This window comes from Ceratotherium simum, chromosome 1 (genome assembly GCF_057802395.1).
Source record: "Ceratotherium simum simum isolate JZ-2026a chromosome 1, ASM5780239v1, whole genome shotgun sequence".
In the NCBI taxonomy this organism is placed as follows: Eukaryota; Metazoa; Chordata; class Mammalia; order Perissodactyla; family Rhinocerotidae; genus Ceratotherium; species Ceratotherium simum.
Window position 1 is genome coordinate 28304465 of NC_141900.1, and position 26449 is coordinate 28330913.

Genomic DNA, 26449 nt, shown 5'->3' on the forward strand with positions numbered 1-26449 from the left:
CAAAAATTTGTTGAAAATGATCATACTACATGAAAGTTCACTAAAGTAGTATTTTATCATTTAATTCATTTCAATGTAAGCATATTCAATCTTAAGATAACTTTTTACTCTGATTTTGTTTTAGAAATAATTCCCGGAAGATAGTGTATACATGAATGGTTATATCTATTATTTAGTATTATGAACAAAAATTTATATTTTCTTATATTTAAATTATATCAACATGCATGTTAACTGTTCAAGTTTGAGATTGTAGAGATGATACGTCAATTATAGCCCTAGAAAGTGCCTATTCTACTAACTTCTAATAGGAAAACTAAGATAATTTGAATTTTTGCTGAATGTGCAATAGTAAAGAGAATTTGCTACTCAAAATCTTATGCATAATGGGTTATTAAAAAACAAAAAAAGACAATAATCAGGCAATTTTTGAATTTTAAAAAATCAATCAACATAAAACATTGTCAAATATGTGTTTTTATAACTTCTGGGATTACTTAATTTTGTATGCTCTTCAAACTAGCAAAAGCTGTTCTTATCTTTATAATATACAATTTCATGCGTGTTATTTCTTTGTGTATATTTAATATTTACCATTACTTCAAAAACATGTAATGGATTAAAATTATTGAGTTAACAGTTGAAATCTTATAGGTTACTGTATATCCAAACATATATCACACAAAAGCTCATGACTTTTATTTATTTATTCCACAAATATTTTTTCAGAACCTAGTATGTGGCAGGCACTACACAATTCATCACCTTTGTGATGATCACCACCTATGTGTCTAATATTTTATGCTTTTATAAAAATTAACAAAACATGATACTCTGTTAGAAAAAAACAGCAATATCTTGGCAATTAGTAAAATGAAGATGAGACACAGAGAAGGAAATTCAAAAGTGTTGTAGGTATATGACTAAAAGGCCAGACTCATTATGATTAGAAAGTGCAAATTAAAGCAATAATGACATATTACTTAACTCTCATCATATCGCAAAAAGTTTGAAAGCCAGAAAATACTGTGTTTACCAAGATGTGGGATTAGTGGACCTTGACTTCAAAGGAGATTATACTTGTTAGATGGTTGTTCAACTTTATCCCCATTCTATGATGTGAGAATATTAAGACTATGTCAGGATGAAAAAGAAAACAACTGCTTGTTTACAATTTATAAACATGTAATTATGAGAATGCAGATAAGTGCAACCACTCTGGAGGGCAAAGTGGCAGAACATCATTAAATTAAGCACATGTACACCCTATGACTCAGAAATCTTCTTCTTGATTGTCTATTTGTGAGGAGCTGGTGGTATCAGGAGAAATGGACAATGAATATATAGTAAATGCTCACGTGGAAACACTCGGCAGAGGTTGCAGGCAACAGACCAGATTAGGTGTTAACACCAAAGGTGGATCCATCTTAAAATCATTTGTTAAGTAAACACAAGTGAGACACAAGATCTGATCTATAGGGCAATGATATTTACGTGCATTAAAATGATATTCACACAAATTGACATTATATATTTTACAAACAAATAACACATATCACATAAATTATAATAGTTGCTCCTGGAGGGAAAAAGTGAATAGGAAAAGGAAATGACACAAAGGAAAATGAACGAGTTAATAAATGAATGAATAAACAAACAAACAAACAAAAAAACCACACACACTGAGGAGGGGACCTTACGTGAACCACTGAGGCTAGAGTGCTATAAAATGAGAATCTGATGTAGCTGGGGTGAAAAACATAAAACAAACCCAAACTTAATTAATAATATATGTGCATATAATAAATTATTTGTAATTTTATCCACTCATCTTATTAACCATGACTATAGACTAATTTCCTAAATTTGGACACCCGCTCTCAAGAGTCCTTTATAAACTAGCAGCAGCAGCTGAGACTCAGCTGAATTGATCATCTGCCCTGGCTTTCTAGATAGCAAACAAACTCTGCAAGTGAGTTTCAGGGGTCCAATACACTGTCCACATCAGTTATATTAAATACTCATTCATTTTCAAGTTAGGCTGTGTTAATACAAGGGAAACACGTAAATAGATAGATTGATTTTATTCTTTTTTATATTTTACAATTTTAACCTATTTATACGTTAACATGAAGGAAGGAAAGAAAGAAGGGTGGAAAAGAGGAAAAGGAGCAAAGAATGGAGGGAGGGAATCCTTGGCAAAGGAAAAAAATGGTGTTTCAATAGTGTCCTGCTCATTTACAAGACAAAAGAGACGCCAGCAATCATGATAAGATATTCAAAACCTAGATATATTTTCCTGAGGAAACTCATCTACAAGCATAAAATCTTAAGGTTGAAAAGTATCTTGTTGAAGAGCTAATCTCATAATAATGTTGCCATTTTTGTCATTGTCATTATTATTGCTATTATTTTTACTCTTAGAACCCACAGTTCAAACAAAACTTAAAATAGAGCCTCAGTATACAAAATATATAAAAATGGAGCTACTTTCACTGAAGCAGGCCCCATCTACCAGCTTTCCTTCCCCTCATTCTCCAGTTCCCACTCTATGCGTACTCTTAGATACTTGCAGGGAACCCTAAGATTCCCTGATCCACCTGAGTAAGTTATAAGTTTAAAATGACCTCACAACTTGAATAGGGCATAAGAACAATTTCCATTAACTAGGAGACCGTCTCTAGAGATACACTGGAAGGAAGATAATCTGAATTTCATTTTATTGAAAAGGAGTCTGAATTGCTAAAAAAGACTACAATAAAATATTTCATTTTTATTTATTTATTTATTTATTTTTTGGTGAGGAATATTACCCCTGAACTAACATCTGAGCCAGTCTTCCTCTATTTTGTATGTGGGTCATCACCTTAGCATGGCTGATGAGTAGTGTATGTCCGTGCCCGGGATCCAGACCCGCGAACCCAGGCCAACGAAGGGGAGCACGCTGAACTTAACCGTTACACCACGGGGCCAGCCCCTGTAATTGTTTTTTTACCCAATAATTCTAGTAATGCTTTCAAATAGAACAGAGTGTGTGTGTGTGTGCGTGTTTGTGTGTGTGTCTGATATGTAGCATTAAAAAAATTAAATCTTTCAATAAAGACCATATGCACTGTTTTCAGAAAGATAAATATTTTATCTATCAGAAATTTGTTTTATGAACCAATGTGCTGCTAGTAGTTGACTATTGATACTTTCTCTTCCCCATAATCAAATTCCATTCACATTGAGCTTGAATATTTACCAACTGTCGTGACCTTCAGCAAGTAGGTTAATCCACCATCGATGGCTTCCTCAAGGGAGATTATACTTGCTAGATCACTGTTTCAGTTAATTTCTACTCTATGATGTGGAGAATACTATGACTATGACAGAATGAAAAACAAAACAACTGTGTGTTTACAATTTATGAAAATAAAAGTTTTGAGCTGCAGGTTTACATGAGAAATTTAACAAATGTTTTAGAATTCTGAAATTTCCATATTGTTTTTAATTATTTTTCTTACCTACAATTTTTCCTTCCATATATACTAAAACTTTCAAGCATAGAATTACGTCATCTAATTTTTCTGTTTCGCATCCCCCACATTTTCTCACTGCCCTTAGTGGCAGTGGTTCAGGTTCTTCTGTCGGGTCCTGGCTCCCCAGGGCTCCTGTGGCATCTCTCGACCTGGTTTATCTTCTCTGGGCATTGCTACATTTGTTCCTGGATAGTTAACTCAGGGGTTGGAACATCCAATCTGCAGTTTGAATCTAAGTTTGGTTTAAATTTACAGGCCAAACAGACAAAATACCTACTGCTAATAACATTTAAACTCAAAGTTGCTTTCGATCCAAAATATCAAAATTTTACTCTATTAAAATACACATTTTAAAAATATTTGATATATCACAATTTCTTCTCTTCATAGTATAAAGATAACAGAATTAAACTCATTAGAATTTTTAATGTAAATTTTATAAATACATATTCTTCCAAATTTCAGTAGTTATTAAACGTACATCTATAGAAGATTTGTGGTAAATTTACACTTTTTTGCTTTAAGCTATTGGATATTTTTCATTGAGTAAACACAAGCCCAATATAAATGAAACAGATTGTTAATCGAAAGTATATGCTATGATAATATACTCTATTTCCATCCTTGGACAGACTATTGACAAGAGTTCTATAGAGAAATGTTATACAGCTTGGATATATTTTCAAATAGCTCAGAATTGGAGAAGTTAAATTCCATATTTGAAACTGTCATTAATTTGGGGTGTAATCTTGAGCAATTCACTCTCCATGTTTCTTCTTTCATTCAGTTTTTGCGAAGAACAAGCAATTAAAATCAGCAAAGTATGGCCTGCATATATAAATTCTCAAATGAAATTAATTTACATTTTAAAAACTTCACACAACATTTTGAACAGAAAAGTATTAAGAAATACCAAAGACTACAGTTGAACTGAGTTTACCCAAACTTCTTTTCTGGGTCTGAGTACACTGAAAGTAGTTAGTATTAATGACTTGTACACTCACAGATCTACAATAGATTTAGCTTCAAGCATAAAAAAATAAATGTAAAGTGAAAAAAAAATAGATTATCACGTATTTTGCAGAATTAATGGTGAACAATAAAAAGTTCATTGAAGGAGGATTACATGAATCAAATGTATTATAAAAGTACATCACAACTATTTTATACACTTGTTATAAAGCAAGCAAGATCCTTCTAGATGCTCTAGTTTTAGTCTTTTATACAATATATTAGAAAAGTGAAACAGGAGGTGACAACTTTTCTAACATCACACAGTGCAGAAATATGAACTCCATCTAACTGTCTATCAGGCCAACGTTAGTATCAGTAAACAGGAGAACTCATTCAACTTATGCCAACTAAACCTACATCCTAGCCCGCCTGAATATTCACAATGTCCAAACGTAAAATCTAGCACAAAGAAAATATAAATGATTTATAATTTCATCTTAATTATAATAAAGATAATTTAGAAACTGTATTAATTATCTATATGACAATATAGATATTATTTATGAAGACTTGGGCATATAAAAGTTGAAGACATTACTGAACATACAGAAAGTTGTGGAATATATCATTTTACATTACAATTTTATTGTAAACAATGACAATTAGAAATGAAAAAAAGCTAATCCACTTTCTCATCTCTTTTCTCCACTCCACTCCCAGAAAAAAAGCCAATACCACATTTCTATAGGCACATTGATGGAAAATTATGCTGAGCACTGCTGGAAGGGAAAATAATGTAGGAGGATTGCTCAACATCACTGATCATCAGGAAAATGCAAATCAAAACCACAATGAGATATCCTCTCACATCTGTTAGGATGACTATTGTTCAAAAAAACAAAAGGTAATAAGTGCTGGTGAGGAGGTGGAGAAATTGGAACCCTTGTACTCTGTTGGTTGGAATGCACAATAGCGCAGCCACTGTCGAAAACAGTATGAAGTTTCCTAAAAATTAAAAATAGAATTACCACACGATCTAACAATCTCATTTCTGGGTATTTATCCAAGGGAATTGAAATCAGGATCTCAAAGAGATAGTAGCACTCCCATGTTCATTGCAGTGCTATGCATAACAGCCAAAATATGGAAATAACCTAAATATCCATTGACAGATGCATAGATGAAGAAAATGTGGTTTATACATAGAGTGGAATATTATTCAGCCTTTAAAAAGGAAGAAATCTTGTAATATGAGATAACATGAATGAACCTTGAGGACATTATGCTAAGTGAAATAATCCAGTCACAGAAGGACAAATCACATGATTCCTTTTATATGAGGTATAAAATAGTCAAACTCATAGAAGCAAAGAATAGAATGGTGGTTACCAGGGGCTGGGGTAGGGAGAATTGAGTTTATAATTAACTTATATAAAATTTCAATTATGCAAGACAAATAAGTTTTAGATGTCTGATAAACAATATTGTCCTGTAGATAACAATACTGTATTGTACATTTAAAAATCTGGGAAGGGGATAGATCTCATGTTAAGAGTACTAACCACAATTTAAAATAAAAAGGAGAAATAGAATGTGGGATGGATGAGAGGAATGGAAGGTGCAGAGCCACTCTATGGAGGAGCTATCCCCCAACAATGATGGTTGGAGGTTGCAAAGGTAGTAGGGGCCAGCATCCTGCTCACTCTTATTGTTCAGGGAAGATGGCATTATCTCAAAGAAAAATTTCTGTGGGGCACCATTAGAAAAGTTGACCCTAGATTCGGTGGCTCAACCTAGGCAGAACTACTCTCATGAAAACTTAGTCACAATTAAGGGACCCACCCACTCTCCAGGAAGTGTGCTGCCTTGGACATTGCTCTCTCAGTGGCGTGGATCAATGTACAGGGCCTCAACTCCCAGTGTTCGAGAATGCGTAGGGCCCTCACCGGGAATTTCCCCAGTGCTTGTAAGGCAGGAAACATCAAATAATGAATGAGATTCAATTTCTCACCAAGAGAATAAGGGAAGATTGCAACTGATTACATTTAATACAGAAAAAAAGTAATGTGTTTCTTGCACTCCACTATGGCTGTTGCAAATTCGTGTCTTTTAAACAGAGTTAAGGTAAAGAGGGGAATATAATTGGCCACGATTTGTGGTCCAACTTGAAGAAGATTATCATAATAGTATTCTGTTTCTAATCACTATGACCACTAAAATAATCTAGTATTCCAGTCCAATATTTCCTGGAAGGATTGATATAGATCCCAAAGTCACTCTACGGCTACAGTTTAGGGTGTTTAGAATTAGATGTGCTATTTGAAACAGACTAAAACAGAATGTGGTTGAATAAAGTAAGAGAAGGGGTAAGGGTAGATTAGCAAAATTTTATTCATCACAAGAAAATAATATAACGTAGAGACATCCAATGATAGGTATGTGATGTCATCATCTCATTTGAAATATATTTCAGCTCATAAATTTATAAACTTTTCTTAGTTTAATTTCCCAATTCACTTTATTAACATACCTAGGATGGACATTTTTTATTGACTTTCTAATTAAATGGTGTTAACAAATTAATACCATGAAATCTGAAGAATACCACGACCAGCTAACAGTAACAGACTAATCCAAAATGCACTCATGATTATATGGACATACATAGTTAATTGAATGGACATCAGAAGCTGGGGTAAATGACACAATTGTGCACGAGAAATGCTTGTCTTAACTATTGCTTCCTCTGCTTTAAGTATCTCTAGTGAACCATTAAGGATTTTAACTTTAATCATGTTCTTAACCTTCTTTGAAGCTCATGTATTCTGTGCTATTCCTTTTTAAATGTTATTTAAACGTATCCCACTACTCAGACAATAGATTTTAACCAAAAATATTGTCACTTTATACTAGAAAACGTGTTTCCTAATAAATACAGGAGCTATCTGAACCAGTGGCAAAATCATCATTGTCATCATCATCATCATCACTACCACCACCATCATCATCATCATCATCATCACCGTCATCGTAGTCACCACCAACATCATCATCATCACCACCACCACCACCATCATCATCATCACCATCAAAATCATCATCACCATCATCATCTCCACTGAGCATATATATAAGGACAATATAAACTCCATTTCATAACAATATTTGACAGATAAAATGTGCAGAACTTTGATTACTGAGTTGAAACTTTAAATCATGCATTAAATCAGACAAAAATGAAATTATATTTCTGAAAAGGAAAGCTGCGAAAAGAAATCTCTCAATCAAAATTTAAAAGCAAAAGGTAAATTGGAATATACTTATCTTATAGTATAAGAAAATAATATGTTTCTTTTGATAAAGGAGAGAATTTTTATCATAACCTAAGGACTCATCACTAGAAATATTACAACATGGTCAATTGCTGTGCATAAAACAAGTTAATTAAGTTTTTATATTTTACTTATTTTTGAGCCAAAGACTATATAATTATTATGAATGATATAATTAAAATTAAAAAGGTGAACTTTTAATGCACAAATTTTTCATCATTTGAAGAGTCAAAGGATATAAATAAAATAGAGAAGCCATTTCAAACAATAAAGAATCAAGAACCATTTTGTCATCCTGAGAGAATCTTTAAAGAAATAAAATGAATTATGTGTTATTTCATAAAAAGTGCCAATATTCTATTTTTCACATCACAAAGAAGAATTAACAAATAATTCTCTTTGGCTTGATAGATGTTCAATAAATAAATATCATTTGATGTTATAATTCCATTCAAAAAGTTCTCAATCACTTTTAATAAATACAATGTAATTTCAATATATAAATTATAGTGTACACAACATAGTACAATAACTGTTTTTTCCATTGAAAAACCAGAACTGTCTAAGAAGACAGCAGTTTAATAACAATATCTGTCAACATATATAGAACATAACTCAACTATTTTCCTTCCAGCTCTCTAAAACTCACGTAGAGAAATTATTTCCCATAACTTATAAGCAAACATGAATACAACCATAAAAAAATAATGGCAATATATTCTAGACGAATTACAAAGGACTTTCATATGAATATAATCTGATTATAAGAAATCTTTTTGATTAAAAGGAATAAAATTAGACCCATTTCACTGTGCTAATAGTACCAATAAATGACTGTTCTTTTTTCACAAAGTTATTTTGCCCACTTTTTCTCATTTTATCTTTATAGAAATCCAGTAAATAGGTAGGGTAAATGTAACTATCCCTAATTTCACAGATGTGAAACCTCAGCTTTAGAAATCATATTTAGTAGCAGTTCAAAACGCCAGGTCTCCGGATCCCTCATCTAAGTTCAGGAATATTGGCATTCTAAGGGCTTCTTTTCTCTTTAAGATACACAGAATATCTTATTATAAAATTTTGGCTATTTGAATAGCTAATATCTTAGAATTAAGTGTATAAGCAATATGAATAAATGTATTTAATTATGATAAAACTAACCACATCAAGTCCACAAATATTTAGTGAGTGTGTGCCAAGGAAAGGACTAGATTCTGGGTCACTAATATCAATCTGTTATGATTTCTGACATGATTTCTCCTACTAGGGTGTAGGAACCTCGTGAAGAAATGCTCTCAGAAGGTAAACGTGATTGCGGCTCCAGGATTAGAAGATCCCAATGGGGCTGGTGGGTGGGTCACTGAGAAGCAAGAGTGGGGACAGATGAGGATGAGTTTGAACGGATTGGCGTATATCATGAAAGGCCTGCTAGGTCACATTGAACTCAGGCTTAATTCATTTGATAACATAAGACATAAGAGGAAAGGTTTACAACGACCAAATTGTCTTTTTAACAAAATTCTGCAGTTTGAAGAGAGTGTATGCCTTTCTTCCCTTATGTTGCTACCATTTTCAGCAAGTTAGTGTGAGTTTCATGTTTTCTCTGTATTTTGTACATATTTCTCCTATTACACTCAATACTCTTTATTTTAAATTATTAATTTGTGTAATTGTCTCCACAGCTGTCCTGTGAATTTCCATATCCATATATGCGTATGTGTGCTGCATGAACAAATGAAGGCAGAGATAGACTAGAAGCTGGAACACTGGTTAAGAAGACAGAAATTCAAGACAGCAACTGATTATACACTTTTACATTTAATGTTATTTTCAGAAAATACTGTCATGATGAAAAAATGAGACTGCTGAGAATAAGTTATTCTCCGCCCCCCCCCCAAAAGCCCAAGCAGATAGTTGTATGTCATAGATACACATCCTTCTAGCTGCTGTATGTGGGACGCGGCCTCAGCACGGCCGGAGAAGCGGTGCGTCCGTGCGCACCCGGGGTCCGAACCCCGGGCCGCCAGCAGCGGAGTGCGCGCACTTAAGCGCTAAGCCTCGGGGCCGGCCCAAGTTATTCTAATCAATATAATATTCAAATCCACCTTTTCAAAGTTCATTAATGCAAACTATCTAAGCACTATAAAATAGTGAGAGAGAGTTTATTCATTTTTCTTCCTCCCAAATACTTAAGGTGATACTGACCGAGAAATAATTTTCATATATAAAGAAGTATTACTGAGTGATTTTCCATCATAAACATTCAAAACTGTGGCCCTTGGCCATCTTTTGTCTTACTGAGATGCAAACTGCAAATGATAAGAATAAAAAATATCTGAACCATCACCTGTAGAACCACACAAATATACATGTAAGTTTTATGATTTCTATTAAAAAAATATATTTATTATATTAGCAGAAAACAAGATTTAAGACTTGGATATTAAATACTCTGTAGGTTTGTTATATTATGCAGGGATTTAAGTAGTTCAAAAATGGTGGAGTGTCTTTTGGCTTACTAAATTTGAATACTATTTACAGGAACAAATAACATATTGAGGTCATTTCCATTGAGCTGAAATTTAACATACACGTTGTACTGACATTTAAATATACATGATATAGTCATTTATCACCACATTCCCCGTTCCTACCTTGGTCTAGACGCAACATCTCACACCTGTGTTATTTCTATAGCTTCCAAACTGCTCTCCATTTTTCTACCCTTTACTCCTTCAAACTATTCTAGTTACAGCAGTCAGAGGGATTCTATATAAATGTCAGTCAGCTTGTGTCAGCCCAGTGGCTTCTCATCTTACACTAGTATAAGCTCTTAGAAATTACCTGAAAGTTACCTGGAATTCTTTAGGATGGGAGGAGGCATATCTGTAAGCTCCACTAGTTCTAATGTATGCAGAATCAACCAATGTATTCTGCATTTCTATATTTGTCTCACTGAAATTAAAAGAAAACATACATCGCCAAAAAAAAAAAAAAGTCATTAAAGAAAAGGATTTTCTTTCCTTAAAGGTATCTTTCTCCTAGTTCTTCAGATTTATTTTATATTTTATTCATTCAGACCCTGATCAAACTTTTCCTCCACAATGAATATCTTCTATTCACTGCCTCTCTAGGCTGTAGGCATCTTGAAAGCAAGGTCGAATCATATCATTCTATATCATTCTAAGATATACCTGTACAGAGTAGTTACTGAATAAATGTTTTGATCCATTTGCATTCCTCATTTTATCCAGTATTCCTAATATTCTCACCTCCACTCCTTCACAACACTCTTCTCTCTGAATTCCCTGTTTATCACCTCCATCTGCCTTTTCTGTATATTACTACTGCACAGCAGTAAGTTCTTATAATTTTGCATTAAAGTACCTCAATATCCTTCCCCAATAAGAAACACCATCTCCCATGTTCATAGTAGCATTATTTACAATAACCAAGACATGGAAACAACCTAAGTATCCATCCATGGATGAATGGATAAAGACGATGTAGTATATATATGCAATGAAATATTATTCAGCCATAGAAATCGAGGAAATTCTACCATTTGTGACAACATGGACAGACCTTGAAGGTATTATGTTAAGTGAAGTAAGTCAGATAGAGAAAGACAAATACTGTATGATCTCACTCATATGTGGAATCTAAAAACAACAACAAAAACCAAACTCCTAGAAAAAGAGATCAGACTTGTGGTCACCAGAGGCAGAGGGTGGGGAGAAGGAGAATTGGAGGAAGGTAGTCAAAAGTTATAAACTTCCAGTCATAAGATAAATAAGTACTAGGGATGTAATGTACCACAGGCTGACTATAGCTAACACTGCTGCATGATATATAGGAAAGTTGTTAAGAGAGTAAATCCTAGGAGTTCTTATAACAAGGAGAAATTTTTTTTCTTTTCTTTTTATTGTATCTACATGAGATGATGGATGTTAACTAAACCTATTGTGGTAATCATTTCACAATATATATAAACCAAACGATCATGCTGTACACACTTAAACTTATACAGTGATGTATGTCAATTATTTCTTAATAAAACTGGAAAAAAAAAACCCACAACACCTCATGTAGGGTTGAATTTAAGATTTGTAAGAGCAGAAGCTTATGCAATTTTAAGAAACAATATAAAATTATGAAGACAAATTAGATACAAGTGAATATCTGTTAAAAGGGCAAAAGAAATCACAACAATTACAAATGTTAAAAACCTGACAAATGCCACATACATCACATATTTCCTAGAACTTCCTGGAGCCTTGTAAGGGGCCTATACAAGTGAGGGAGGACCTCTGAGACTTAAGTTTCATTAGAGTTATGATTTATCCATTCTGATCTCATTTCTTCTTTCCTTCTACATAATTAGTCTCACATTATTAATTCTAGCACTTGAATTTCCCTTTTATGTAACTTACCCAGCTTACCATGGCTCACATATTACTGTCTCACCTCCTCCTTCCAATTCTTTGACTATATGTTTCTTCTCAAGGTTCAATGTCTCCCCCATATCTCCTCAAGAGGTAAACTGCCTCATACGTTTGCGTTATAGAAGGGTCTTGTGGAGGATCCCTTATGTTTAATGTTGAAGACCCAATGAGTTTCTGTGATTTGTCTAAAGTCACACACAAAAGGAATTGATGAGAAAGATTGGTCCAGACACTGAGAGCCAGGCATCTGACACCTATGCCATGATTCTGTTCACTAACAAGATGTGTTTTCAGTGACTAACAGACCATGAAAATTATATGAACAGATATTCATTGTATGTATGTCCATAGATTTTAATCAAAGCATGAGGTTTACTGATTAACATATTGTCGATAAGAAGAAAACTTTAGAAGCCTTTTGAAAGATTAACCAAAACTATGGTTTTATAGTTAGAAGGTGATATATTTACATGAGAAATAGCTTAATCACTTAATGCATTATAATTTTTTAAAATTTATTCAGGCTAGATATTTAATACAATATACCATTATAGCAGATACCTCTAGCACTTCATTGTTCCCTTACAAGAAGACTGATCTTTATATGATTATTAGTCATCTACAAAAATAATTTCATCTATCCTTAACAAAATAGCTTCTATAGCTCATCTAGTGCTTTACAGTTAACAAAGCACGCAAAAAACCTCAGGTCCTGACATATTCATCGTTAACCCTGTGAGATAGGTCTTGAAACTTAATTGTACAGATGAGATAAAAGTAGACTCGGAGAACTAAGTAACTTGCCTAAAGTCATGAAGATGGCATTAATTCAGAGCCTTCTGATTTCAAGTTTGGTGCTTTTTCCACTAGGAATATCCTATGTCCCTGCAGTTCAGAGCTCAGAACTGATCATGGTCAATTGCCAATTACTGAAGCATGTACAAATATGGGGGAAACAGATTTCAAGCTTGATATAGCAGATAGTCTTCTTACCATCAAAGGTCTGCAAAGTGCAAGTAAGCACACTCTTTTCACCATTTATGTGAAACAGCATGCCAAACACCATGCTACATGGTTCTGATACATATTTCTAAATCTGATAATTTTGCAAGACTATTATTATCCCAATTTCCCAACTGAGAACACTAAGGTACTAAAAGTTAAAACTACTTATGCAGGCAGTAAGAACAAAAGCTGAATTTAAATCCTGATCTGACTTTTAAAACATTCTCTCTATATATCAAAGATGCGACAGCATTGGCTGGTTGAAGATTTGGCGTGGATATTACAGAGACAGCTCAGCATCCTTGCTTCCAAAATAAGCACTCCAAGTTCACACACACACACAAAGTGTAGCCTGTTCTATGGCACATTGATTAGACAAACCCAGAAATTTAAGTACAGAAAGGAGTGTTTCTGAAGATGTAATATCACTTACGCATACAAAAATATTTCAAGGTATGCCATCCGTGTTGATAAAAGCAATCATATCAGGGTTTGGAGTATTATATATACAAAAAAATGTGTAAAACAGGGGAATTATTTAGTTTTATTGCTGTCCATATCAGAAATATTGACAAATGTAATTTTCCTCTGATAAATTTCAAAATAAATGGATAAAGAAGAGAAATATCTTTCTTTGCTCTGACAACATAGCTAATCATTACTATCCTGACAAGGTAAGTATAATATCACTGCATCCTAAAAATATTACAACCTACCAGTCCAGGTACCCAAAATTTATATTTTTCTTCCCCAAAGATAGTTTCCTAAATATTTATTAGAAAATCTTTGCATCAATGGTTGTATAAATATGAGCTTGTGTCACATGTATCTGACACACCAGCTTTCGGGAATTTTGAGAAATCTCACGCTAATGACCAATCCGTACCTGGTAATCCCCCTGGAACAAGAACAAGGAAGCTCACTCATCTGTGTGGTGTGATTCTTGACCGCCAACCTTGATCACTGCCATGCCATCTGTAACATATGCCAAAAAAGCATAAGCAGAAATAGAGACTTTCTTGCCTAGGAACATTCTCCCTTAAGTTACACAGGAGTGTGTCTTCTAACAATACTACTGGAATTAGCTCTTCTACTATAGACTTCATGACAGGAAATTCCAGAAGCCAACTTCTAAAATCAAAACTACCACTCCAAAAACAGCTAACCTCACCTTCACTCCAATCACTGATTCTCAACCATAAATCCAACAGTGCTTTCTTGCCAGAAACCCAATCAATTCGTCTTTAAGACATGCTAGCTATCTGGACCATATCACCTAAATTGAAACAACTATAAACTAAGAATTTAAAAATATCCATGAATTAGAATTTATGACACAGGCACATTTTCTCACAGAACAGCATATGGACAAACAAAGAGGAACTCACTTCTTTACAGGCCTAATGGCCTGGGAGAAGCTAACTTTCCATATAGCTCTGGCTACGTCCACAAGAAAACATTGGATATCACCAGCTTTAACTTTTTGCTCTCCTATTCTATGTTCCCATTGATTAATTAAGAAGGTCCTTGAAAGTACATTCAGATCTTAACATTATATTCCTATCTTAGCTCCAAATAGGCTTTCCAAAAATTTTCCAAACAAATTGGATTTAATTATCAATACTACTACTACTACTACTGCTAATAATATAGATACAAATTATCTTCAGAACATTTTATTAGGGGCCGGCCCGGGGGCGCAGCGGTTACGTGCCCGTGCTCCACTTCAGTGGCCCTGGGTTCGCAGGTTCGGATTCCGGGCCTGCGCTGACACACTGCTTGCTTGTCAGGCCATGCTGTGGCGGTGTCAGATACAAAGTAGAGGAAGATGGCCACAGATGTTAGCCCAGGGCCAATCTTCCTCAGCAAAAAGAGGGGGATTGGCATCGGATGTTAGCTCAGGGCTGGTCTTCCTCACACACACACACAAAAATTTTATTAAATTAACTTCCAGTTGGACAACCTACCAATACAAACAAATAATCGTTTTTGGTTCGTTGTTTAAAAGATGTTTAGTTCTTATGGATTCATTGTTCTGTTATGAAAATTGTTGAAATTTTAAAAGTATCATGTCAGTAATGTATTTCACAATTATGATCTTATAATATACAATACCAGGAAAAAAATAAATTGGAGATTAAGTGCAAGAAATCCAGTGATTAAGTGAAGCTTAGAACCAATGATATGCATGTAAATGATTAGATTTACCTGTTATATGCCCTAAACAAAATTCTATTTTATTTATATTTTCTACTCTGCCTTTTCTAGAGATATAATATTGTTATAAGTTGACATAAAATTATACAAAATTGTTAATACATGTAACAATTGCTATGTGTCAAGTTTTTTAATGCCCTTTCTTTATTGCATTGATTCAGAATACAATGATTAAATCTCTAGGTAGAACAAAAGTCCAGCATTGTAAACATATGGAAGACTCAAAGAGACATGACTCAATATAAAAAAATATATTTTTTGGGGGCTGGCCCCGAGGCTTAGCAGTTAAGTGCACGCGCCCTGCTGCTGGCAGCCCGGGTTCGGATCCCGGGTGCGCAACAATGCAGCTCGTGTCAGGCCATGCTGTGGTGGCGTCCCATATAAAGTGGAGGAAGATCGGACATATGTTAGCCCAGGGCCAGTCTTCCTCATCAAAAGAGGAGGATTGGCAGATGTTAGCTCAGGGCTAATCTTCCTCACCAAAAAAAAAAAAAAGATATATATTTTTTTTCCAAATTAACCTATAGCTTCAATATAATCACTATCAAATTTCAACAGAGATTTTCCTGAAAATTGACAAGCTGATTCTAGAATGTACATGCAAGATCAAAGGTCAAGAATTGCCCCAAGCGGATTTTGAAGAACAGCAATATGATAGATTCATCTACCATATGTCAGGACTTGATATAAAGATATCATAATTAAAGCAGTGTGACACTGACATAGGGATAGACAAATAGACCTGTAGGCTAGAATAAAGAACTCATAGAAGACTCACACACTTACAAAAAGTCAACATACCACAGGTGGGGCATTGCAGATCAGTGGGAGTAATGATACACTGTTCAATAAATGGTGCACAGGCAACTGACTGTCCATACTGAGAGGGGAAAAAACGAAAATTTCTACTCGGACCACAAATAGATTAAAAACAACTTAGTTTTATGTCTGTAAGGACATTGTATGAAGAGTAAAATTTTACGAATTTTAAAAGAAAATATAGACTAATATTTTTAAGAACTTCAGGGCAAAGAGCATTTCTTAAACAATGCAGAACATTTATAAAACTTAATATAAAATGATAAATTAGACTATATTAAAATTTTAACTTCTATTAAAAAAACAAGACAGAAACTAAAATACAAGTCACATACAGGGAGAAAGTATTTGTAGCCTATATACTTGGCAAAGGAGTATATCCACAATATATAAAGATTCCCTAAAATTCAATTTAAAATATACAAACAACCCCATTAAAGAATAAGCAAAAGAATAGGCAAATCCCAGATGAGAAAAACCGAAGAGCTAAGAAGATTAATAAAATATGATCATACTCAACATTACTGAAGGGACGACAAACAACCATAACAATGGGATGCCATTCCACGTTATATTTAAAAAAGAAGATGTAAAGAGGAGCAAGGATGCAGAGAAAGAAGAACACAAATTTACCACTAATCAATGTAAAAATAGCGTAACACATTAGAGAGCAATTTGGGAAAATCAACCATAGCTGAAAAAACCACACAACATTCTCCCGCATTATTTAAAAAGATAATCATTATAATCCAGAAATTTAACGTGTATTGTAAAAGAAACTCCTGCACGTGTACACAAGGAGACTACTTCAAACAATTTAATTATAGCATTGTTTGAAATAGAAAAAAAACCTCATAAATAACCTAAACAACCAGAGAACGTTTAAATCAAACTGTAGTAAAGACAAGCAAAAATACAATTCTGCCCCTTGGTGAAAATAAATGAACTGGAACTGCATGTATCACTTTGGATAAATCTCATAAACTTTATGTGACTAAAAAAAATAGTGGCAAAAATACACGTACAGTATTCATAAACAAGCAAAATGTATCCCTATATAGTTTATGAATACACACCTAAAACTGTGAAGAAAAGTAAGTGAAAGAGTAACCTCAAATTAAGTCTGGTGGTTTATTCTGGAGCAGTAAGAGATGTCTGGGAGAGAAGAGGTGACTACAGGAGGCTTTAACTGATTTAGAGGTACTTAATTCTCCTAAAACTATGAAACAAATATGGCAAAATGTTACGACTTAAAACAGCATAGTGGGTATGTGGCTGTTTGCCATATTATTCCCTACAGCTTTTTGTACACGGGAACATTTGTAACGAAAATTACAGGTCAGTGCCCAATAAAGTGTTAAATTGCATACATCAAATCACGAATGCTAAGAAGCTCCACTGCCCCACTCCCATCAGGGAAGGCAAACTGAAGACCTGGGATGTTGAGCTGGGCATCTCAGTAAATGAGGAGATGGAATGAGTGAATAAGCTGTGTCACTCTTACAAGGCAATTTTTCTGTTTGGGGTGGGGGCTCAGACTAAGGAAAATTATGTCCACTTTTTTTTTTTTTGGTGAGGAAGATCAGCCCTGAGCTAACATCCATGCTAATCCTCCTCTTTTTGCTGAGGAAGACCGGCTCTGAGCTAACATCTATTGCTAATCCTCCTCCGTTTTTTCTTTTTTTTTTTTCCCCAAAGCCCCAGTAGATAGTTGTATGTCATAGTTGCACATCCTTCTAGTTGCTGTATGTGAGACGTGGCCTCAGCATGGCCAAAGAAGCGGTGCGTCGGTGCGCGCCCGGGATCCGAACCCAGGTCGCTGGTAGCGGAGCGCGCACACTTAACTGCTAAGACACGCGGCCGGCCCCAATCATGTCCACTCTTAATGAAATAGTAAACATCGAACTCCGACTTGCTGTGGTTATCATGTAACAGAGAAATTCAACCACTGAGTTGTTTCAGTAAAAATTTACAAGATTTGAGAGCAAAACATACACTCACCATTTAAGTGAAAATAAATCAGAAAATCATGTGTCAGGCAGCAAACACTTCCACATAGTACTTGTTATTTTGAGTTGAGATTTTAAAAAACTCCTGTTTTGTGCCCTTCACCTTCTCTCAACCACAGAGCAAACACAATGTTTGGGGAGATTGTGGGCTAGAGAAGAAATCTTCTCACACCCAGCCACTGCACAGGGAGATGGTGCTGTCTTTTGCAGATTGGAGAGGTTTTTCTATATCATTAACAATCCAATCTCCCACTCTCACTCCAGAGATTTGAATTTAAACTCAAAGCAAAGAAAAATAAAGAAAACAAAAAAAAACTAGAGTAATTTATGAGCTGTTAAGTGCAAAGTTGTAAGAACATGTGCCCAGAGGATATAGTTTCTATCTTGTACATTTTTTTCTGAAGAGATAATCAACAATTATATTACCAAATATTGATGCTGTCTTAAATGTACATGGTTCTTTACAAACAGTAGAGTGTGACTACCTGTGTCATTTTATTTGCTGCACACAACCCTGTGAGGAGTGACATCTTAATAAGTACTCAACTTTTATAATTGAAAACAAATTCTTCAACACGCATTTCCATATATATTACTTGAAATCTTGTTGTATTAGGCACTGCTCTGGGAGCTGAGTATGCAGGAAATAAAAGGACTCAGTGTTAGGGGACCAAATAGGAATATGCACAATAGATAAAAGCACAAAAGGATGGAACCCAGAGAATTGACCCTGATCGTTACCTGACAAACAAAACGAAACAAAACATAGTCTGTGCTTGTCATGAGATATTGATAATTGTATTATGGACTCCTCAGATTTGGAGAGGGTTGGAACTTTGATCTGAGGAGAATAAATAAAGAGGTTTTTTTAAAAAAAGTTTTATTTTTAAATCATGTCATGAATTCAAAACTTCCTAAAATTGTAATGATATCGAGTAGGTTTCACCGGGTAAAATAGTCTAGAGAAAAGAAAGTTTATTACAGAAGAGACACCTATTTTTGAGGCCATTAGTTAAGGTGTTGATTATACTGAACTTCGTATTGATATTGTAACATAAATAAGGTTTATCATCATTTGTCTAAGAATAAAGATTTAAAACGGAAGCAGCAAGTTTTAAATATACATTCAAAGTCCATATATTCAAGTGTACTTTTAGATGCTCAAATTAGTTCAAAGAGAAACAACTATATCAAAGACCAAAACGATGGAAAATATACACCATTTAAAACGCCAATACTGATGAGCATTTCACAGCCCCAACACTGTTGGTCTAAAATTGTTAAAAATTTTAATCCTAAAGCAAATAGCAAGAAAGAGCACTTTAGAAACTTAGCCTTGTAGTTTAATTCCCTAGATATTTTGTCTTCATTTTTTCACTAGAACAAAGACTGATCTTGTGCATCAAAAGGGAGAATCATAGGTAGCAAAAGATCATTGTTTGTCCAGTATTTGTTTAACAATGTTTTACTAGGGCTGGCCCTGTGGCTTAGTGGTTAAGTGCGCACGGTCTGCTACTGGCGGCCCGGGTTTGGATCCCGGGGTTGCACCAATGCACCGTTTCTCCGGCCATGCTGAGGCCGTGTCCCACATACAGCAACTAGAAAGATGTGCAACTATGACATACAACTATCTACTGGGGCTTTGGGGGTAAAAAAGGAGGAGGATTGACAATAAACGTTAGCTCGGAGCCGGTCTTCCTCAGCAAAAAGAGGAGGATTGGCATGGATGTTAGCTCAGGGCTGATCTTCCTCACACACACAAAAAAAAAAGTTAAAAAAAAATAATGTTTTAATGTTCGTGGGAAATACATTTTAAGATTTTGGAAGATTAGAATCCCTCAAGTACCTGATTGCCTGGGTTCTTTCAGAAAATCACTATAGATTGTTGTAAAACTAGAAGATTGGTTCAGGAAATTTTGATTAATGGAACACTCTCTAACTGCATTTTTTATTTTACGGGATGGCACAAGCTAATATTAGGAGTGTTTTAAAACTAATTTCTTAAGTATAGCTTAATGGTTTTGCAACAATAATTTTTGCTAATACTCAGCATTTTGAAACACAACATTCTCCCACATTATTTAACAAGATAGACAACCCCGGTCAGAAAGATTTTTCAAAACAAGGTTGAATAAAAATAGTTTTTCAAACAAATAACCAGTGCGGTGACTCAGAAAGTACATTGGGGAGTTCTTTCCTCTCCATTTAATGTTAGTTACTTAAGCGAGTACTTTCAGAATAGCACTTGGCTTATGCATCAGAAAATCTACGTGATTGGTCAGTACGTTTTAAATGCCTAAATCCAGAGAATAAAAAGCTAGAGGAAATTTGAAAATACTCTTACTCTCCCAAAAGTCAACACAATCAGAGTCTATGCCATTGAGTGCTGCAAGAGTGTTAATATGTCAGACCCTGAAGGGTCTGCAAAGCCTATTGCAGGAGAAATGATCAAAGTTAGAAAAAACAGTAGACTCAAACTGTTTCTGAACATAGCTTCACAGTCTGGAGTGGAAAAAAATACAGTCTAAGAATTCTATAGTCAACGAATTGTCATTCATGTTTTAAATCAACTGGAAGAAAATTTTGAATCATAAAGGCTCATTCTATATACTTTTGTATTCAGAAATGCAGAGAGATATACCTAGAAGAGATCAAATCAATTCCTAAGTTTCCCTGGAATTCATTATACAGATGAATAAATTCAATTACATAAACACAAACACATAATTTATCTATCTATCTTTCTATCTAGTAATGTATAATTTTTCCTTAGGAAAGAATTAACTTCAAACTATAGAGAATTAACCATCTTTATTACCTTCAATATTTAAAATAAAAAAAAATCAATAGTCATGAAAAAATTTTTAAACTTAAAAATCCATACAACTCCAATGATATACAATTAGTATTATCATAGTGATGCCTCACATCAGGCTGAGGGCTCTATGGATATTATGTATGAATAATTATAGACAAAACAAAACCATTTATATGTGTATATGTAATATATACTGGTCTAAACAGGTGAGTGCTTGTGGATACTCATTTGGACTGATGGCCTTCTAGTGAACATAAAAGGAATGAACTTTTATCATTCTAGCCTGGTAGCACAGAACATAGGTATAGCCCTACGGATGGGAGGAAAGTAAGTGATTTATCATATGTTATACTTAGCCCTCAAAATATTTAATGTTTCAAAAACAGGATCTAAATATTGACAGTCAAAACAGCATCATGAATCTAAAAGAAATACTACCAAGTGTTTTATTAAAGACCTAGGTTCTAAGAGTAAATAAAGAAAGCTGGAAATCATAAATAACAAATTATCAGTGTGGGTTATGCAAGAACTGGATACAACCAGAGGATGTATGCTCATAGAAAGGCTTAGCTTGGCACCTTGGCAAATTTTGGGGAGAATTAATAAATAAGATAACAAAACTAAAATCTTAAATCATATGCTTATAGTTTTAATGATTTCCAACTTAAACCAATTAGATAAACTGCAAAACTACTAATTCCAAAAAAGATGAGGACTTTAGTGGCAGTCTTTGAGCTTATAAGATCACATATGTAATTTTAGGTTCATTTCAATTTTTCTCTCTTGAATTAGTTTGTATTATATCTATTTTTCGTGTGTTTGAGGAAGATTAGCCCTGAGCTAACATCCGTGCCCATCCTCCTCTACTTTATATGTGGGACATCGCCACAGCATGGCTTGATAAGTGGTGTGTAGGTCTGCGCCCGGGATCCGAAACCGGTGAACCCTGGGCTACCGAAGCAGAGCATGCGAACTTCACCACTACATCACTGGGCTGGCCCCGTATTATATCTATTTTTTATTTAAATTTCTGAGCTTAAAAATGGCCACATAGGCTACCAAGTGCAGCATCACTTCATCACAGTATGCTTCATTGAAATTATCTTTCAAATCGACCTGATTTGTAGCATTTGCCAATTACCATGGTGTAAATACAAAGAAGAGTATGAAATTTTATCTTTAAATTATTCAAGTATCTTTGCCAAACCATATCAGGCACAGTTATTGTGGGAATTTTTATTTTAAAATAAAAATAGCATATTTGTTTCCTTCTGGAGTATTCTATATGAAAGTGATCATATCACTCCCATCCTTAACAATGGTCTCAATTGTTGTGTCTTAATTAGACTGCGACAACAAAAGAGTAGCATTGGGCATGATAGGATTGTCATCACAGAAACTTCATACAGACCCAGCATTTTGTCATAATTGTTATATCTTGATTCATACAGTCTTTACCTTCATTTAGCTGTTTGGCTAGTTCTCCAAACCTTCTCTGTTGTATGAATGCCATTAAAATATCTTTAATAATATGCTTCCAGTTATATATTTGGTAATGTCTTGGTAAGCTGGCATTCTGAAAACCAACAAGCAAATAAACAAAAAAGGCCCGATTTATCTCATTTGTCTATTTCCATGTTGTAAATACCTCCACCATGGCCAATTCAAGCCATCAATGTGATGCCACTAAATGCAAAGTTGCGATGCACAGCATATCTTAGAGAGTTGGTGTAAGATGGCTCCTGTGGAACACTGTGATGAATAAATATTACCTCAAGTTTGTGTTTATTCTAATAGTCTATCAAAATATCAAGGGACTTTTTTCGTAAGTTCCAATACATTTAACTGAAGAAAATGACAGTGAATCATTTTAACACAATCAAAATTTTTAAGCAGCAACAGGCAACATTTTCTTAAACTACGAAATGACAGAAAAACTTTTTCCAAACAAGTATTTTATTTAGAGTAAAATAAAAAGATAGATCAATCCCAATCAGAATCCCAATGACATTCTTCACGGAAATAGAGCAAAGAATCGTAAAATTTATCTGGAACTACAAAAGACCTCAAGTAGCCAAAGCAATCCTGAGGAAAAAAAACAAAGCTGGAGGCATCACAATCCCTGACTTCAAAATATACTGCAAATCTATAGTAACCAAAACAGCATGGTACTGGCACAAAAACAGATACACAGATCAGAATTGAAAGCTCAGAAATAAAACCACACATCTGTGGACAGTTAATCTTCAATAAAGGAGCCAAGAACATACAACAGAGAAAGGACAGTCTCTTCAATGAATGGTGTTGGGAAAACCGGACAGCCACATGCAAAAGAATAAAAGTAGACCATTATGTTGCACCATAAACAAAAATTAAAATTGATTAAAGACTTAAATTAAGACCTGAAACCATAAAACTTCTAGAAGAAAATATAGGCTGTACGCTCTTCAACATCAGTCTTAGCAGCATCTTTTCAAATACCACGTCTACTAAGGCAAGGGAAACAAAAGAAAAAATTAACAAATGGGACTACATCAGACTAAAATCTTCTGCAAAACAAAGGAAACCAGGAACAAAAGAAAAAGACAACCCACCAACTGGGAGAAAATATTTTCAAATCATATATCTGACAAGGGGTTAATCTCAAAAATATATAAAGAATTCATACAACTCAACAACAAAAAAACAAGCAACCTGATCAAAAAATGGGCAGAGGATATGACTAGACATTTTTCCAAAGAAGATATACAGATGGCCAACAGGCACAGGAAAAGATGTTCAACATCACTAATTATTAGGGAAATGCAAATCAAAACTACAATCAGATATCACCTTACACTAGTCAGATGGCTATAATTATCAAGACAAAAAATAACAAACATTGGAGAGGATATGGAGAAAAGGGAACCCTCATACACTGCTGGTGGGAATGCAAATTGGTGCAGCCACTATGGAAAACAGTATAGAGATCTCTCAAAAAATTAAAAATAGAATTACCGTATGATCCAGCTGTCCCACTACTGGGTATTTATCCAAAGAACTTGAAATCAACAATCCAAAGAGATTTATGCACCGCTACGTTCATTGCAGCATTACTCACAGTAGCCAAGACGTGGAAGCAACCCAAGTGCCCATCAATTGATGAATGGATAAAGAAAATGTGGTATATATATATACAACGGAATACTACTCAGCCATAAAAAAAGACAAAATCGTCCCATTTGCAGCAACATGGATGAACCTTGAGGGTATTAAGTTAAGTGAAATAAGCCAGACAGAGAAAGACAAACACTGCATGATTTCACTTACATGTGGAAGATAAACACATGGACAAAGAGAACAGATTAGTGGTTACCAGAGGGGAAGGGGGTGGCCGAATGGGCAAAAGGGGTAAAAGAGCACAGATATACGGTGACAGATAAAAACTAGAGTATTGGTGGTGAGCACGATGCAGTCTAAACAGAAACTGATAAATAATAATGTACGCCTGACATTTCACAATGTTATAAACCATTATGACCTCAATAAAATGCTACCAATAAAAAATACATTTTCTATCTTTAGAATAAAAAATGATAGATTGAGGTTACTTTACGATAAAAAATGTTCATTATAAATATCACTGAAAGCTTACAAACTATATCGATACTAGAGTTTGGAAAATGCGAATGATTACATCATCTAATTAATAAGTAAAAATTATCATTATGTATTTTGAGAATCAGCTGTAACATTTTACTGAAAGAAACTGGTAAAATACATATTTTATGGCCCATTGGACACATCTATAAAGTTCATTATTTTAAAATGCTTATGATGTAACGAGGTGGATAGTGTCTAAAAGTAGACAGTATATAGCACGGGAGTTGGTAAACTTTTTCTGAAAATGGCCAGAGTATATAATTTAGTTTTTGTAGACCACTTAGTCTCTGCCATGAATACAGTTCTATTATTGTAGTGGGAAAACACCCATGTTCAATATGTCAATTAACGATCCTGACTGTGTTCTAATAAAACATTGTTTACAGAAACAGGCAGCAGATAGATTCGGCCGGTGGGTCATCCGTAGTTTGCTGATCGACATTAGCATATGACTGATCATCTGATATTTTTATGGCTCTGATTTCAACATAATTTTCCTTAGTATTTATGAAACATTAATCCTGATACGCAAAGTGTTTTTTAATAATATTGCCCCAGTCGGTGAAAAAATCTTGACTAATTAGTGTTTCTTAAACAAGATATCCCTATATCAAACCAACTGCCAAAAGGACAATGCAATTGAAAATAAAATGAATATAGTTGTGGACATATTTTCTTTTATATTACCCTATCAAAATTTCATAATTAACCATAAGGAGAAAGATTTACCTAGGCAGTAAAGAAAGAGAAAATTTGCATATTAAATTAAAATATATTTAATATGAGTACATTCATTTTAATTTACTTTGAAATCCTTATTCTTACCTTCCATAAGTTTCCCTGTCTGTTCTGCACTTCCCCCAGGAAGAATCTTGGCAATATAGGCTCCAATTTCTCCACTATGTCCAGGGATTTCTTTACCACCCACAATTCTAATTCCTAATCCATTACCTGTATTGAAAAATTAGCAAATTATTAGTAATAATTTAAAAGGACAACAGTTGTCACAAGTTATAAGGTGCACAAAAAGTGGGCTCTGGTGTCCAGAAGCTAACTATAACATGAATATTGAAACTGGCACCAATAACAAAAGGACATTGTTTTGATTTCAATAATAGTTGATATGAAATAGGACTTTCTGAGATCTTTGTGGGATCTACAATGAATCACTTGGTATTAACAAATCATGTTTTGAATCACCAAGATATGATAGAAATATCTTCATCCATTTTTGACCAGATATTTTGTAAAAATTTTGCATGAAGATGATCCTACTATAAGAAACTCCAGAGCATACAATTCACTTATGAAATTGAGGAACACTTCACTTAAAAGGCGGTAATGGCTATCATAAATTGAGAAGACACAATCCAAACACACAAATGAATGCAATTGAAAAAGTGAAAACACGATTGTAACTTATAAATTATTATTCACTTTTTAACCTTCGCTCATCAACTAATATTGATTGTGCATTAATATGGCACTTACTACAAGGCATAATAAAATTACTTTTGACTGATGAACAACTTAGTAAACTATTCCTTATTCCACAGAACAGATATTTTTTGTAATTAGCCACATGGAAAAAAGATGGGGAATAATTATTATGAGAAATCTAATTGAGATAGAAATGAATTGTTGATATTTTAAGTTTATGTTTTTCTATCAGCTAAAAATTAGCAAG

At 34.2% G+C, this 26449-nt stretch overlaps 1 protein-coding gene across 1 annotated transcript in view; it reads right to left on the reverse strand.

The window, feature by feature from the left end:
- Positions 1 to 26449, reverse strand: part of PCLO (piccolo presynaptic cytomatrix protein) — a 397103-nt gene that overhangs the window by 96221 nt on the left and 274433 nt on the right. The window contains 1 exon segment of the mRNA XM_087445431.1: positions 25588 to 25713. Coding sequence (XP_087301557.1) covers positions 25588 to 25713 — 126 coding nt within the window.